This window comes from Pteronotus mesoamericanus, unplaced genomic scaffold, assembly GCF_021234165.1.
Source record: "Pteronotus mesoamericanus isolate MK-2021 breed Mesoamerican mustached bat unplaced genomic scaffold, CSHL_Meso_final contig_101, whole genome shotgun sequence".
NCBI classification, from domain to species: Eukaryota; Metazoa; Chordata; class Mammalia; order Chiroptera; family Mormoopidae; genus Pteronotus; species Pteronotus mesoamericanus.
Genome location: NW_026555001.1, coordinates 14,862,277 through 14,877,768, shown reverse-complemented (window position 1 = coordinate 14,877,768; position 15,492 = coordinate 14,862,277). Strand labels below are relative to the sequence as shown.

At 40.3% G+C, this 15,492-nt stretch overlaps 1 protein-coding gene across 1 annotated transcript in view; it reads right to left on the bottom strand.

Annotated features, from left to right (window-relative positions):
* Positions 1-15,492, bottom strand: part of RBKS (ribokinase) — an 83,649-nt gene that overhangs the window by 38,704 nt on the left and 29,453 nt on the right. Inside the window, exons 3-6 of the mRNA XM_054568470.1 lie at positions 13,841-13,904; positions 12,846-12,908; positions 9,954-10,118; positions 1,498-1,589 (exon numbers count right to left, since the gene is read on the bottom strand). Coding sequence (XP_054424445.1) covers positions 1,498-1,589; positions 9,954-10,118; positions 12,846-12,908; positions 13,841-13,904 — 384 coding nt within the window. The remainder of the gene's footprint in view (positions 1-1,497; positions 1,590-9,953; positions 10,119-12,845; positions 12,909-13,840; positions 13,905-15,492) is intronic.

The following is a 15,492-nucleotide window of genomic DNA, read 5'->3' as shown; positions in this document are numbered from 1 at the left end:
CATTACATAGCAAGCATGTGAGGGAAGGAGGCTTCAGATGCTGCTGGCTTTCAGCCTTTGAGTCTTCCAGTCCCAGACGTCACAGAGGGGAGACAAGCGATGCTGTGCCCTGTGCCAATTCCTGATGCACAGAAACTGTGAGGGATAATACATAATGGCTGTTGTTGTAAGCCACTAAATTTTGGGGTACTTTATTGTATTACGCAGCAATAGATAATTATACACTTAGGGATAGACACTGAGGATACAGTAATGAATAAGGCAGGTATACCTGTCCTCACAGGACTAGTAATTTAATGAAGACAGAAGTATCAAGTAATTGGAGATGTGGTTAGTGTTTGAAGAATAGGTACAATGCTCTCTGTCAGTGTCCAGCAGGGAAACCTAAGGCCGTTTGGCAGTTGAGGGTAATCTAACCTCTTATTGTGCAATGGTCCCTGTCTCCCACAATTCCTTCTTCCTTATACAAAGCCTGGCCATGGTGGTTGCTCAAAAATATTGCGTAGTATACTGTGGTTAAAATTAGTTTCCTGTGGCAGTCTTCTTTCTTGTTTACTTTATGTTCTAAGAGATGAAATTAACAAAAAGGCAGGTCAAGAAATCCTAGAAATTGTCATTCAGCCTTCAAACCAAATGGAAAGTGACAGTATAGTTCATTAATTATTAACGTTGTCTCTCTGCATGTTGCATTGTGTAATGTGTCCTGCCTCCCAAAGTTGGTAGAGTGCTCCGGTCTAAAATTACCTACCTATAAGAGGGAGAAATATTAACATTATCTTTCTAAAATACTTCAGAATGAATGGCATAATATGCATATATTGATAGATATTTACTGCAGATCTGCACATTATGACCCTCAGCTGTATTGAGGGCGCTCCCCTAAGAGAGCGGCTCCTAAGGTCTTCCCATGGCATTGGTGGGAAACCCACGTCTGCCTTCCAGCGTAGTCACAGGATCTCCACAGTGGAATGTAGCAAAGGCACCGGGGGTTGTACATGAACTGGGGTTGCTAGATCAAATGCAAGGCACCCAGTCAAATTCGAATTTCAGATCAATGACTAATCGTTTTCTAGTATAAGTACATTGGTGTATTACTTGTGGCTTCTCTGAAATTCAAATTTAACTGGGTGTCCTATATTTTTATTTGCTAAATATGGCAACTCTCATACTAATCAGTCCATAGGCTATGGACACAGTCTACATAGGATATGGACTGATGAAAAAGGAAACCAAAACACCAGTGGTGCGAGGGCAGGGAGGGCACTACAGTTAGCTGGGGTGCGGTAGGTGCCAGGCTGTGGGGGTGGCTCAGGGAGTCCTTTCTCCCCCCAGGACTCGCTAATTTCCTTTCTTCACACCCCTGTCAACTGACAAGTCTTTTTTCACTGGGCACAAGAATTCACATGCGAGCAAACTGATGTGGTTAGTCCTTCTTTGCTTTACCATGTGCACGAAAGTCTGGTTTCTCACGGAATGATCACAACCGTCTACCCTCACCTCGCTTTCGTTGCAGCAGAACACATCTGAGAGGGTGTAGAACCGGGGGTCCAGGTCAGCGGTGGCAGGAGCTGGGTTGAACAATGTTTTCACTACAAAGGAATGGGAGAGGGGTTCAGTGTTTACCATTCTTAATGCGGTGCATTTGCAGACACATTCAGCAAGGGAAATCCCCAAGTCCAACCATTTCCCCCATTAGATTAAAAAGCAGCTTAGTGATATGAGATCTCAATCTCCACGATAGCCTAGTGTGAACTCCTTCTTATTTCCCTTTGTTCTACTCTCCATTCTACAACATTTCAGCTTCAAGGGTAAGTATCAATATTTATAGCCAAGGCGATTACAAAGTTATGGCAAAGGGCAACAAGAGGATTAAAGATGATTTTAAATGTTGTGGCATGAAAGGACATGTGTGAATGTGAATATGCAGGCTGGTGAACATTTTTGTGGGTCACTTTAAGTGCTCGGCAGGCTAGTTCATATACCCATTTTCCAGGAAAAGAAAAAAGAGATGATAGAAAAGAAACAAGCTCAAAATTTTCCTGGTAAGACTAGTAAGTAGGAAGTCCACATACATACACATGGATATTTTGAACCCCTATGTATGTCTTCCAAATATATCAGAATTACTCCTGCAAACATACACACGTACACAAAAGCTTCCACTCTTGGCTCTGTAAGCAATGTAAGAACACAAAGGAGAGACTGAGAAAGGAGGAGAAACTCAATCAGAGGCCGAGAGTGGGCTCAGGCTGGGAGACCGCGGGAGGATGGTGGATGGGAGGGCAGAAACAGGGCGAATGAAAGGAGGAAAGGGAGCCTCAGAGAGCTGAGGTCACAGTCTACGGCCATCGCTGGGACTTGGGTAAACTGGATCCCTAAAGCCAGAGATAGTCTAGCTTTACGTCCAGGGTTCGATTCTCTCTAAACTAGTTGCCTCTCTAGGCCAGGACTCCATCAATAGCAACACAAGCCCCCGATCCCAATTCATAATATTTTAAAACAGCCTTTGGTGTGACGTTTTGTATTTTTTCAGTCTTTAGACAGTATATTCAAAAGAAGATCCCTCCTTGTCAAAACACTTACCGGATTTTGCTGTGTATAATGTGCACTTTTTTGCCTAAATTTTTGAGGGAAAAATAAGGATGTGTACTATACAGGGGTAGTACTAATTCCGCATCTGTATGAATGTTTTTAGTTCTTTTATTTATGCTTATGCATTAAAAGTGTAACTCTAGAAAGCAATAATGTAAAATATGCAAAATAATACCCTGGAAAATGAGAATTGGTTAGGTTTCTAAATATAAATAAATAAAAAATTGAATTAAAAAATTAAAACAAAAGATTTTTTTCCTGAAAGTTTGGGCCAAAAACATGGGTGCGCATTATACATGGCCAAGTACGGTACTTATACACCAGGGTACCCAGCTAGACTGGTTGGTCCTCTTTTCCTCTACCCAGGTCCACTGACTTATGGGTTTAGTAACCCCAGTTTACCATAGACCCAAAGAGCAAAATTCTGAGAGACTCTTCCAGAACAGTGGTTCACAAACTTGGCTGCACATCGGCATCACTGAGAGCGCTTAATAAAATGTATGACTTCTGGGCTCCACCTCAAACCCACTGAATCAGTATCTCTTGGGGTTAAGACTGGGGGATGTGCACGCTGACAAGTTCCCCAAGTGGCTCTTCCAGAGCTCTCCTGGCACTGGCCCAGTCCACATTCTTGGGGAGATGCTGACCAGCACGTGGCTAAAAGAAACTGTCCACAAATTCTGCTTCTGCACCTTCTTTGATCTTAACATTTTGGTTTGGTCAGTGGATCTTGTCCCGTAGCTTACAGAATAATGCTATTCCCACGTTTTCATTATTAAAATAGTCCAGAATGTCCACCCATGGAAATTCTATGGTATATTTTTGGTTGCTCATATTTTTGCACAGGGCTGTTATGTAGCTTAAATTAGAAATGGGTGTAAAGTCCCTGTGTAAACTGTAAAGTGTTGTACAAATGTGAGGGATTATTACTGTCATTATATTGTCCTTTACACAGAGCCCGACACCCCCGCTTGTCCACCCATCTCTTCTGCCATCTGTTGGAGCTTGCAGCCTGGCAACAATCTCTCTCATGGGCTTTCTTGCTCTTGCAAGGTCTTAGAGATGTCAGTTATGCCCAGCATTCTCACACACCCATTTACGTTTTAGGCTTTCAGAACAAATCCATTGCTCCCTATTTTCCTTAAGCGTTATTTTGAGGGTCACCTACCTGACCCTCAGATTTGCGCTGAGCAGCATTTGGGCATAGGTTAGAGCGAGCTACCGGTATGGAACGGCAGGGCAGGGCCATTCTTACAAAAGTTCCATTTTGTCTCAAAAGATCCCTGATCCAGCAGTGCCTTTTCTAAACCTCTTCTACAGAAATGCACAGGCATCCAAAGACGTGCTACAGTGATGTTCATTCAGCTCTGTTTGTAACAAAAAAACAAAAGGAGACCCAAGCATCAAGCAGAGAAGATTGGTTAAAAAAAATTATGACATATACATCCAATGGAATACTCTGCTGCTATGCGAAAGAGTGAAGCAGATCTCTGATTTGTTACAGAAAGATTTATATAATTGATTGATAAATGAAGAATAAAATCTAGAGTATGATACCTTTTTTATTTTCTTAACAAGACAAATAAAACATCACTATTGGGTTGGCCAAGAACTTCATTTGTTTTTTACCATAAGATGTCTCTAGTAGAGCTTAGTGGTCTTTAACTTCATTTGAAACAATTGTTAGATTGTATTGTGATACTTGTCATATCAGTGTGCATTTTTTAAAAATTATCAAAATTGGTGAATTTTTGTGTAGCCATTTTATAAATACACAACACTTTTGGCACATTATGCTGTATTATTTCAAGAAAGGTAAAAACGCAACTGAAACGCAGAAAAAGATTTGTGCAGTGTATGGAGAAGGTGCTGTGACTGATCGAACGTGTCAAAAGTGGTTTGTGAAGTTTTGTGCTGGAGATTTCTCATTGGACGATGCTCCATGGTCAAGTAGACCAGTTTAAGTTGATAGTGACTGAATCTAGACATTAACTGAGAACAATCAACATTCTCCCATGCAGGAGATAGTCAACATACTCAAAATATCCAAATCAATAAAGTTACTGGTGAAAATGAAAAAATGTGTCTTTTATTTACAAAAAAAGAACTACTAAACTTCGCGACAGCATGGATGGAACTGGAGAGCATCATGCTAAGTGAAATAAGCCAGGGGGCGAACGACAAACACCATATGATCTCACCTATAAGCGGAACCTAACCAACAATACAAAGATGCAAGGAAAATAAGACCAGCAACACTAAAAGGAAAAGAAATCAACAGAGACAAGAGGGAAGGGGGGGGGGGGTGGGGAAAAGGAAGGGAAGGGGAAAGTCAGGGAACATAGAGCAAGGACTCATGGACAAAACCAAAGGGGAAGAGCTGAGGGAGGGAAGGAAGGAGGGGGCAAGGGAAGGTGGTGGGGGGTAGGCAGAGACAAATGTATTTGAAAAAATAAAACAACAAACAAACAAAACTAAAACTAAATGGACTTTTTGGCCAACCCATTATATGGGGTATTTATATTCATATGCTTACATAGAAGTCTTGAGAGGTTACTCACTAAACTAATAAGTGATTAATTACAAAAGTCTAATGGGAAAAATACCTGGTCAGATTACCTGTTGTACACCATGCAAAGACATCATTGTTAAAACATATTTACTTCAAAAACAAGTACACTGTGAATGAAATGATATCTTATTTTAAAATAGTCCAATGTTTCATTGCGGGGTGGAGAGTTAGGGTATAGATGAAGCAAGACTGGTCATGTGTCAATAGCTGTTGAAGGTAAATGATAGTAGATATGGATTTACCATAGTATTCTCTATATGTCTATGTATACTTAAAATTTTCCACAATAAAAACAAACCTAAAAAAATTTGCATTGGCTTTTAAGCAATAATTGCTGGAGTAAGGAATTCTACAATTTAATTTGACCATAAGTATTATATAAAAATCAATCAATCTTACTTGCTTGTATTTTACCGAGGGAAAGAATTCTTGCCAATAATAACTGACTATATACACTTAGGGTCTGATTAGTAACTACATTTAGGGGAAAAGTGAAAATGCCATAAAAAGGTCTCTCTTTGGCTCATGCTACCATAAATAAGAATAAGTACTTCACCATGGTGAAAAAAACATGAAGAATTAGTATAGTAGATGCAGCCAACCAAAGAAGAATGCAAATCTGTAACTGATGAGATAGAACCAAAGATGCCATCCTGGAACCGGGCAGAAGAGAGAACACAGGATGGACGGTGGAGCACCCGGGGCTGCGGAGGTGACTGACAGCACCCGACAGTCATCATTACTCCCTACAAAGTAAGATGGACTAAAATCCTGGTTGTCCGAAGAGCATGTCCACGGCTGGCACAACAATGTCAGTGAGGAACTAGAGAGGCCTGGAGGCAGTTGTACAGGTGCACAGTCAGGAACACAAGGCAGAAGCTCTTACGTCGCCATGGATGGCAGCGGCTGCACAGTCAAGAAGGCCCCAGTAACTAGCGCAGAGAAACGGGGAAGGGAATCACCCCAGGCAGGGCAACTGTGGGGAGGCCGGAGTGTGCACAATGCTGGCTTGGCGGCCTCTCAGTCTATGAGTTTTCTGTTGACTGGAGCAGAAAAAACCCCTCGAAGTTTGGGCAATGCGCTCGACAATGTTATTGTGAAAGTCCAGGTAGCCAGCCAAGAAGTTTTGTTTGGCAAATGGAAAAGGCCTAAAGTGGCATTAAAAGATATTTTGTGTCCTACCTAGAATTTAATCTTGGTGATTTTGCAAATCTCAATTATTTATAATTGTTCCTGTAGTGTTTCATTTGCTTTGAAATGGATATAAAGACCAGAACCAACAAGCTTAATTTCATCACAAGCAGCTGCAGCACCAGCTCTGCTGTGGGGCTTCCTCAGCATCGTGACCTAGAGAGGATGGGGGACCCTAGAGGGCTCACAGGTGATTTTTTGATGCTGCAGGTGCTGTCTCTTTAAAGTTGCTGCTTTTGTTTTGGTAAAGACAGCAAGAGGATCCCGAGACAGTATATACAAAGATGGAGGGGTTTTATTCCTCTTGTATTTTAACAACCGATATATGATCTAGTTATACAGTGTGTTTAATTCAAACTCCATTATTAGTTAAGTAGTACAGAGAAGGGAGCTGTGGCAATAAACCCACAGGTGATGAGGATGATGATGATTTTACCATCTTTCTTGTAAATGGAGTAATGCGATTAGTGTATATGCAGCCTTGTGGGGCAATGGGCAGGACGTTCAGTGCTCACAATAGATCTTTAAGCTCTGCCTGTTCTGCTCTGTGATCAATCCACTCGTACATCATCGCAGTAAAGAACTGTGAGAGCTCAGAGTCCAATTTTCAATTCACAGAAGAGCCTGAGGCCCAGAACAAGGAACTGACTGACTTGTCTGATGTCCCCCATTTGCTAAGTGATTGATTCTGAATTTAAAGCCATGCTTCATGACTCCCAATCCAGTGCCGCTTTCATTGTACTAGTCTTACATAAGAATGAAGATGCATTATATTCACACATACCCCCCTTCTCTTGGTATAGAATTTCAGCCGCATTTGGCTGGTAACAACCAAGTGGGGACCAGCTAAGTTCTGGACAGAGGAGTATGTGTACACATATGCTTGTGTGTGTGTATTTAATGGGGGTGGTTGGGGGACACATAGCTGAAAACACTCTGGGGTCCCTTCTCTGTGACTTAGGCAGCAAGATGCTCAAGAGATTAGGCTACATGTTGGACAATGTTACAATTTACAGATTTTACTTTTCTAGAGCTACTCTTCATAAAGACTCAGTTACTAGAAATCATGAGGACTTTAAAGTTTATTTTTTTAAAGTGTGGTCTAGGACACAAAACTTGAGTCTTGGAGCCTGAAATCCTGGTTTCTACACTGACCAAAAGCATGACTTTGGCTGAGCAAATTACTTAACCTCTCCAAGTATCAGCCTTCAATCTGGGAGAATACAGTGGCACCTCGGTTCTCAAACTTAATTCTTTCCTGAAGGTGGTTTGAGAAGTGATTTGTTCGAAAACTGAATCCTCCCCCTCCCCCCCCCGCCATTAGAAATACAGGTATCAGCATGAAAGGTTGTCAGGTCAAGAACTGAAGTTTTGTTTGACAGCTGAGACTTTTTTCCCATGAGCAACCTGGCTGAGCACCAAATTGTTTGAGATGGGAGTTGTTTGAGAACAGAGGCTTGACTCTACTACCTGCCATACCTTTGTCATAAGATTTTTCTGAGGATCAAATATATATGAAAGTATTTATAAGCTGTAAAGTACATACATATGCAAGGTATTATTATGTAAGATAATGCAGAATTAATACTTAGGCATGCTAGCTCTTCATAAAAATGTTAAGGAACCTAAGTGGTCTTTGGCCCACCATTACCTAACCCCCATCTGGGGCCCCTCGCCCTCCAGCCCCTCTGCTGGAGGAACTGCCTGTTAGGCGATGGAGGAAGCATTTCTGGACCCACCCAAATGGCGACCGAGGTCCGGCTGTCTGCCCGTGTGGATAACTCTAGCCTCACCTGAGAAAGTCTGGATCCTCAGCTGGGGTTGCTGTACCTTTCTCTCTTCCACAAGCTGGGGAGGGAACAGGTAACTAGACTAGGACAGAGGAAGCAGTGATCTCTGAGAAGCAAGGGTAGTAGGAAAAAAAGAGAAGTTACATAAGAATATGCTCTGATCTATACCAGGAAAGGCAAGGAGCCTGAAGGAGGGGGCAGATGCGTTCATATCGGCCAAGTGAGGTAGTGCAGGGCAGACAGTGCTTACTTACCATAAGCATTGGCTTTTGTCTGTGACACTCTTGAGAAAATGTAACCAAATGGGTTTTGAGTCAGAATTCTTTCTTACAGCTTCAAGTCCATTAAAAATGCATTAAATGTCAGTGAGAATTTGTCACGGCATCTTGGTTTTGCCATGAGGAAAATTTGTTAAATCAGGACATACATTTAAAAATTCTCCCTTACTGGTGTGGCTCAGTGAATTGAGTGCCGGCCTGCGAACCAAAGGGACACCGGTTCGATTCCCAGCCAGGGCATGTGCCTGGGTTGTGGGCCAAGTTCCTAGTAGGGTAGTGTGTGAGAGGCAACCACACATTGATGTTTCTCTCCCTCTCTTTCTCCTTCCCTTTCCCTCTCTCTAAATAAATAAATAAAGAAATCTCCACAAAATCATTTCAGTAACTTATTTTCCATTTATTGCTAGGTAGGACACTATATACTTTGGGAGAAATCACTTACATGAACACACACACTCACACTCACATACACACAGTGTTTTTTTTATTGTATCTTGATGAGAAAGTTTTATCTGGAAAAGCAATGTGGTTCTCTCTCTATGTTATTCTTAATGTGAATCAGAGAACCATTACAAATGAAGCCATTGTCTTAGAGTGGCTAGTTTTTATATTGATTTTTTTTGGCCAGATGGTGATGATAAGGATATTATCCAAATTTTAATTTAAAGAGAGAAGAAAACTGGGATTTACTGAAACTTACTACACCAGCTTGGCACCATATTTCATTTTATTCCATTCTTAGAATAATTCAGTGGGGGAGTATTTCTATATGCATTAAACAGAAAAGGCTCAGAAGAGTTCAGGTAGTTCTGCAAAGACCACAAAGCTAGCAAGGATTGGAAATGGGCTTCTAATTCAGAAGAGCAACAGACAGACAGAAACTATCTGTATTTTTCAAAGTCTGTCATCTTCTGGGGTGCAAGAGGGGGGCTGGAGGGGAGGACAGATGAAGCAAGATTAGCCAGGGGTCGATAAGTGTTGAAGCTGGACGATGGGTTTCATTATGTGATTCTGCCTGCTTTTGCATGCTAAGAAATTTCCAAAGTCAAAGGCCAAACGACACAAAAGAGCTGCTTAAAGGATCTTGACAACATAGAAAATACAGTAAAGCCTTATAAAAGGAGAAAGAACTGTCCTTTCATTTATAGAGCTGTTGATCAACATGTACGTGGACGGCGCTCACACCTGACCTGCAGCTCACCCACTGCTGCTCAGAATGGCAAGCGCTCCACTACCTGAAGTTCCACTACAGGGCCAATGGGCTGCTTCAGAGATTCTACTTACTGCTCTATCATTTCTGCTAATTAGACTGAAGATTTATACAGCAGGGTATCAGAAAGGCTGCCCATGTTGTTTTTACCCTATACGTAAGGTTTTCTAATATTATCAAGACCTGGAAGAAGACAGTGGATCTTACAGTTGGAAGAAGAATAGTTTGCTACAGAAAAGTATTGCTTGGCTTAAAAGGTTAACTTTAAAATAGAGATAAAAGCTTTTATAGAAAGAATGACAAGTATGTAAAATTCCCACCTCCACTGCCGTGGGCTATCGCTAGGGCTTCCAGAGACGTTGCTGGAGTTACTTCCAGCTGGCAGACCACCACCTTGGCTCTGCGGATGGCGCTGGCCGCTTCCCTCAGGTCTTCAGAATTCAACAGTAAATTTGCTCCAGCCACTATCACGATGATATTCTGGCCTATAAAGAATTTCGATGTATTTATATTAAAACCAAGCAAAGCCAAGCAATGATATTCTGCACTGTTACGATCCCTCTTACAAAGCCATGACACGAAATGTGTTGTAAGTATTAATTTTAACATTTTTAGGCCATTTGGGTTAAATTTCATATTCCTAAGGTAGCTTCTTTTCCAACATCTAAGATCCATATTATTCTAATTACTTTGAGCAAAATGATTTCCTCAATATTCTCATATACAAAGAATGCTAGCTAAGAAATGATATATAAAATACTTTCAAATTTTCTTTTATGGGAAATGGTTGGTACAATGTATGTGGCAAAGGTTCTTAATCCTAAATGACAGACGTCACAACGATGAGTATAAACAGGAATAAACATGCCTAACTTTACAACTAAGGCTCCGTAGTGTGCAATCAGTCCAAGGTCTACCCTGAGGTACTCTGTGAAGTGATTCTGTAAATCCAAACACATTTTGTAACATCTAGCAGATGGAAAATTGTGCTAAATAACATGGTGGAGAGAAGGACACGTGGCCTCGATGGTACCAGAGCAAACAGAAGCAGGACTCGGGAATCTTAGACAGGGTGGGGCAAAGGTAGGTTTATAATTGAGACTATCCATTTGTATTATTATTTACACATTATTGTATTGTTTTCCACACAAACAACTGTAAATCTACTTTTGCCCCACCCTGTATACCCTTCACGTGGACTCGTTCTCTATAATCCTACCTCATGTGGGAGGTGTGGTGGTGCATTGAACCTGTCAGGTGAGCTCTCAAGAGCTGTGCTGTCCCATATGACAAGCCATGTGTGCCTACTGAGCACCTGAAATGCGTTAGTCCAAAATGAAATGTGCTTTAATTGTACAATACACAGCAGATTTCAAGGACTGGGTACAAAGAAAAGGTAAACTACCTCCTTAATTTTTAAGGACTTTTTTGATTGCATGTTGAAAGGATAATATTTTGGATATATTGGGTTAAGGGAATATATTAAGATGAATTTTACCTGTTTCTGTTTACTTTTTAAAATGTAGCTAATGGAAAATTTAAAGTGTATGTGGCTTGCATCATGTTTCTATTGGACAGCACTAACACAGAGGGATAAATTGCAGCATTTTTTTTTTGTGCCGCAGGCTGCTCGTGCTGCTCTTGTGTAGACATGACCTAAAATTACCTCTGAACACAGAACACATGCTGGCCTATCATCTTACCACAGATGTGTTTGTTGGCCACAAGGAGGACTTAATAAAGTGCGGATGGTTCAGCATAAACCCAATCTTGGTACTGGAAAAATTCAAAATGCCCACACACTGAAAGACAGCATACCTCCTGCCTTTTCTCCTTCAGTGACCTCACTCTCTGCTAGTGTCAGCTGCTGCTTCTGCGTGGCTGAACCCTGAGTCCACATTTCTGGCCTGGCCTTGGCTGATGAGCAACAAGCCCAAGACATAGCTGTATGGTGGACATTGCCATGTGGCTAGCTCATTCATGCCTTAGCTGAACTTGTCACCAACTGACCTCCTTACTTTGCCTTGCTACTTATTTAAAGGAGGTGACTGTCACCTCTGGGCATTTGGATTAGCTCTTCTACTACAATCTATACATGCTCTATAAACCAGACAAATCTACCATCCTAGGCACTCAATACATAGTGTTAAATGATATCTTTGCACAGAAATGCAATATTTTGTACACAGATAAGGAAGAAACAGAACCTGAAGATATCCCTAGAATACAAAAAAGAGGTTTAAGGCAGGGAATGAACTGCTGTTGGCAACAATAATTACTTAAGAGGTAGCTTAAAGTAATGAACACAGACTACTGTTTGAATAGAAACTTTAATCTACTGTCTTTACATGGAACACTGTTTTTTTTTGTCCTTTTGTTATTGCAAGTTGGGGATCAGTAATGGTAAAAATATCATGTCTCCTGTGAGAAATGATCTTGAGAAGCTGCATTATAAATTAAAGACATGTTGCAACAAATCCTAATTTAACACAATGCACGCTGATGGCCCATAATGCACTAGGTTCTGCGTCCTAGATGCCCCATGAAATGTTTGGCCCTTCTGAGCATTAATTCTGATTTTAAAAATCTTATGGAGCTGTTTTATACTTAAAATAGTTGGCAGAAATTATGAAAACTTTACTTGAAGGTAAAGGGAAGTTACTCTTTTCAAAGACAACTGTTTGACTGTGGCAAGGCCTTGTGACAGACATAATTGTATATATAGACTTTTGAGATTTGATTGCTGTTTAAAGAGCAGACAACATGGAACACTAACGATATGTTACAAGTAATTAGTTGCTGCCATTTGCTCAGTAAATATTCTATAAATATGATTCATCAACTTTCTTTTGCACCTATCTATTTACATTTATTTACCTGGTGTAACTGAAATGACAGATGTAAACTGCTTTTAGAGACAAATATCAATTCTGAGTTCACATGAAGGGTAATGGATGTTACAGGATATAAATATTATTCTGAGGCAACTGTATTGCTTCATATGTATTTGATGGACAATTTTATATTTGAATGATCAATCTGGGATGTGTAAATAATGGGAAATATTTAATATTTAGGTTGGAAAGACCATGCTTTAGGCCTGGTGGGTATGGTAATAGATCCTTAAGATCAGGATAAAAATTGATGCTTCTGCTCTAGTTCTGGAAATGAACTGTTTTATTAAATGACACTTCAATAGGCAAAACACATACCTTCTTTATTGACAATTATTGAAGCAGTTCCTGTAGCAGCATCTTCAGTCTGATACGTAAATTCTAAAAGAAAAAAGAAATTAAAATCACATATACACAGCCTGGCATGGATAATTTACTTTAACAATTTCAATGCATCACTAATCCTTAGAAAACTTTTTTAACCTTTAACCATCTGGAATGATAAAAAAGAAGTAAGTAATTAGTGCTAATTTATACTCATCACCTATACAATGAGGAAAATAGAAGCCTTCACACTTACTTGCACCTTTCCTCTGCATTAGTAACAACCCAGCAAACCACCCCCGCTTCCAAGTCCTCCCAGTTACTCATAGTTGTATACATATGCATTTTTCTACACTACCATATTTCTTCAGTGAAAGGAATGACAGAGTTGAGACGAAAGACTAAAGGTCAAACCTATAAAATCAACGTGTTTGTTTTTCTTCATTCTCATAAGCTTTGCATCTCATCAAGAATCAGGGCCTGGCTCGCACATGCTAACGCTGATCACGCAGCCCTTGGCAGCTGCAAAGGGCCTTGCCTGGAGCTGGAGGCCTGCTTTCTAGTCTCAGCTGTGGCTCCACCTTGCTGGGAGCCCTTGGACAAATGCAGAATCTCTCTGGCCTTATATTTCCTTCTTTTGTGAAATCATAGTATCAGCCTCAACAGTTTCTAAAATAATTTCCAGCTGTGATAGTCAATGACTTTCCTTAAAATATCTTTTGTGAATGTAGCACCTATTTTCTCTTGTCACCCGCTTCTGAAACATTTCCATGAGATCAAGGTTTGTAACCTCCTATTATTTTATTCCCATCTGGAGGAACATACACGAAAGAATTAACTATAGGCTATTTAAGCAAGACTACCAAGGCTGTGCATAAAAATTCCCTGGTCACCAGGGGAAGATCTAATAATTATATTCTATATTTACTTTTCTTGTAATCAGATCACAGAAGTTATAAAAATCAACTTTAAAAAAGATGAAGTTTTACCTGTAGAAATACCATTCTGCTTTAAGTTTTCTATATAATCATTGCCAAAAGAATCTTTGCCAACCTGTACCAAAGAAATGATGAATGTTAGATCTTTTACATTTAGGAAAATGCTACAATGTAGTTTTTAGAATACTTAGCATTTTGAAAGGGCATATCTGCACAGTACTTTATAAACATTAACTAATTAATCATCTTAATGTAAGCTGAAAGACTTGATTTCAGCCCAAAGAATTGTTATACACTAATGTTCTACTTATATCCTGCCTAAAATGTGAAGCATTTAATGATTCTCACCAGTTCTATAGTTCATTTTCATTTTGATCTGTTCATGTGAAAATTCCTACTGAGAAAGAGCTGTCCACCATCGAAAGGCCTCAATATTTATGAAGAATCTCAGTTGTTTGTACTTTACTATAAATGACAGCATCTTTGTAATGATTTGTCATGTGTTTTAGAATCTTATCTTCCCCCCTGACCGTGGCATGGAGCACAAAAGGGAGGGAATATAAAAACCCTTGCTGGCCCTGGCTGTGTAGCTCTGTTGGTTAGAGCATCGTTCCAATACACCACGGGTGCAGGTCCGATATCTGGTCAGGGCACATACAAGAATCAACCAAAGAATGCATAAATGGAACAACAAATTGATATTTTTCTCTCTCTCTCTCTCATCAATACAAAAAAGCCCTAGTTAACCTGGTATAGTGGAATTCTGTTGTTTTTGCTTGCATCCTTGCATGCATCCTGGTAACGACACTTCAGTTTTTACTTCACACATGCATTCCTCTTCCATTCATAGGCAACACGAGTAGGGTGACACAGTTGTTAAAATCAATGAACCTATGTTAACACACCAATTCCACAGTTCACATCAGGGTTCACTCTGGTGGAGTGCATTCTATGGGTTTGACAAGCGTACAGGTGTGAATACGCAATTATATCATCATACAGAACAGTTTCACTGCCCTAAAAATCCTCTGTGCTCTGTGCATTCATCACTGTCTGCTCCCTAGCCCCTGGCAACTACTGATCTTTTTACTGTCTCTATTGTTTTGTCTTTTCCAGAATGTCATTTCACTGGAATCATTCCTGAACTCTACTCCTATTTTTCTGTCCTGCAGGTGAGCTCTACTTCAGTGGATCATATCTCCATCCAGGTCTCAGCTCTTCCACAGAAAATCATTCCTCTCTGGATATATCAACAGAAAGCAATCTAGACATTTATTTGGGTCAAGATCCTCAATGAGTGACGATAAAATTTGGTGGTGACCTTTTGGCCTGTCTAGATCAGGGGGGTTGGACTTTTTTTTGGTAAAGGTCCAAATAGTTAACATTTTAGACTTTGTAGGCCATACTGTTCCTTTTGCAACAATTCACCCCTGCCATTGTAGTGTGCAAGTGGCCAAAGAAAATATGCCAACAAATGGAGGTTGCTGTGTTCTAATAAAACTATTTACAAAGATATGCAGTGGCCATATTTGCTGACCCGTGATTTAAATGTCACTTCTGATGTTCCCCAAAGAACACTTTTGCCTGTGCTCCTTTTCTGGCTCAGATTCTGATTAGTCAATAATTTCAAACAATATATAATAACTTCTTCTTAGCAGAATTTCTGTCTTTACAACGAAGAGTGTGCACTACAAAGTGTTCCT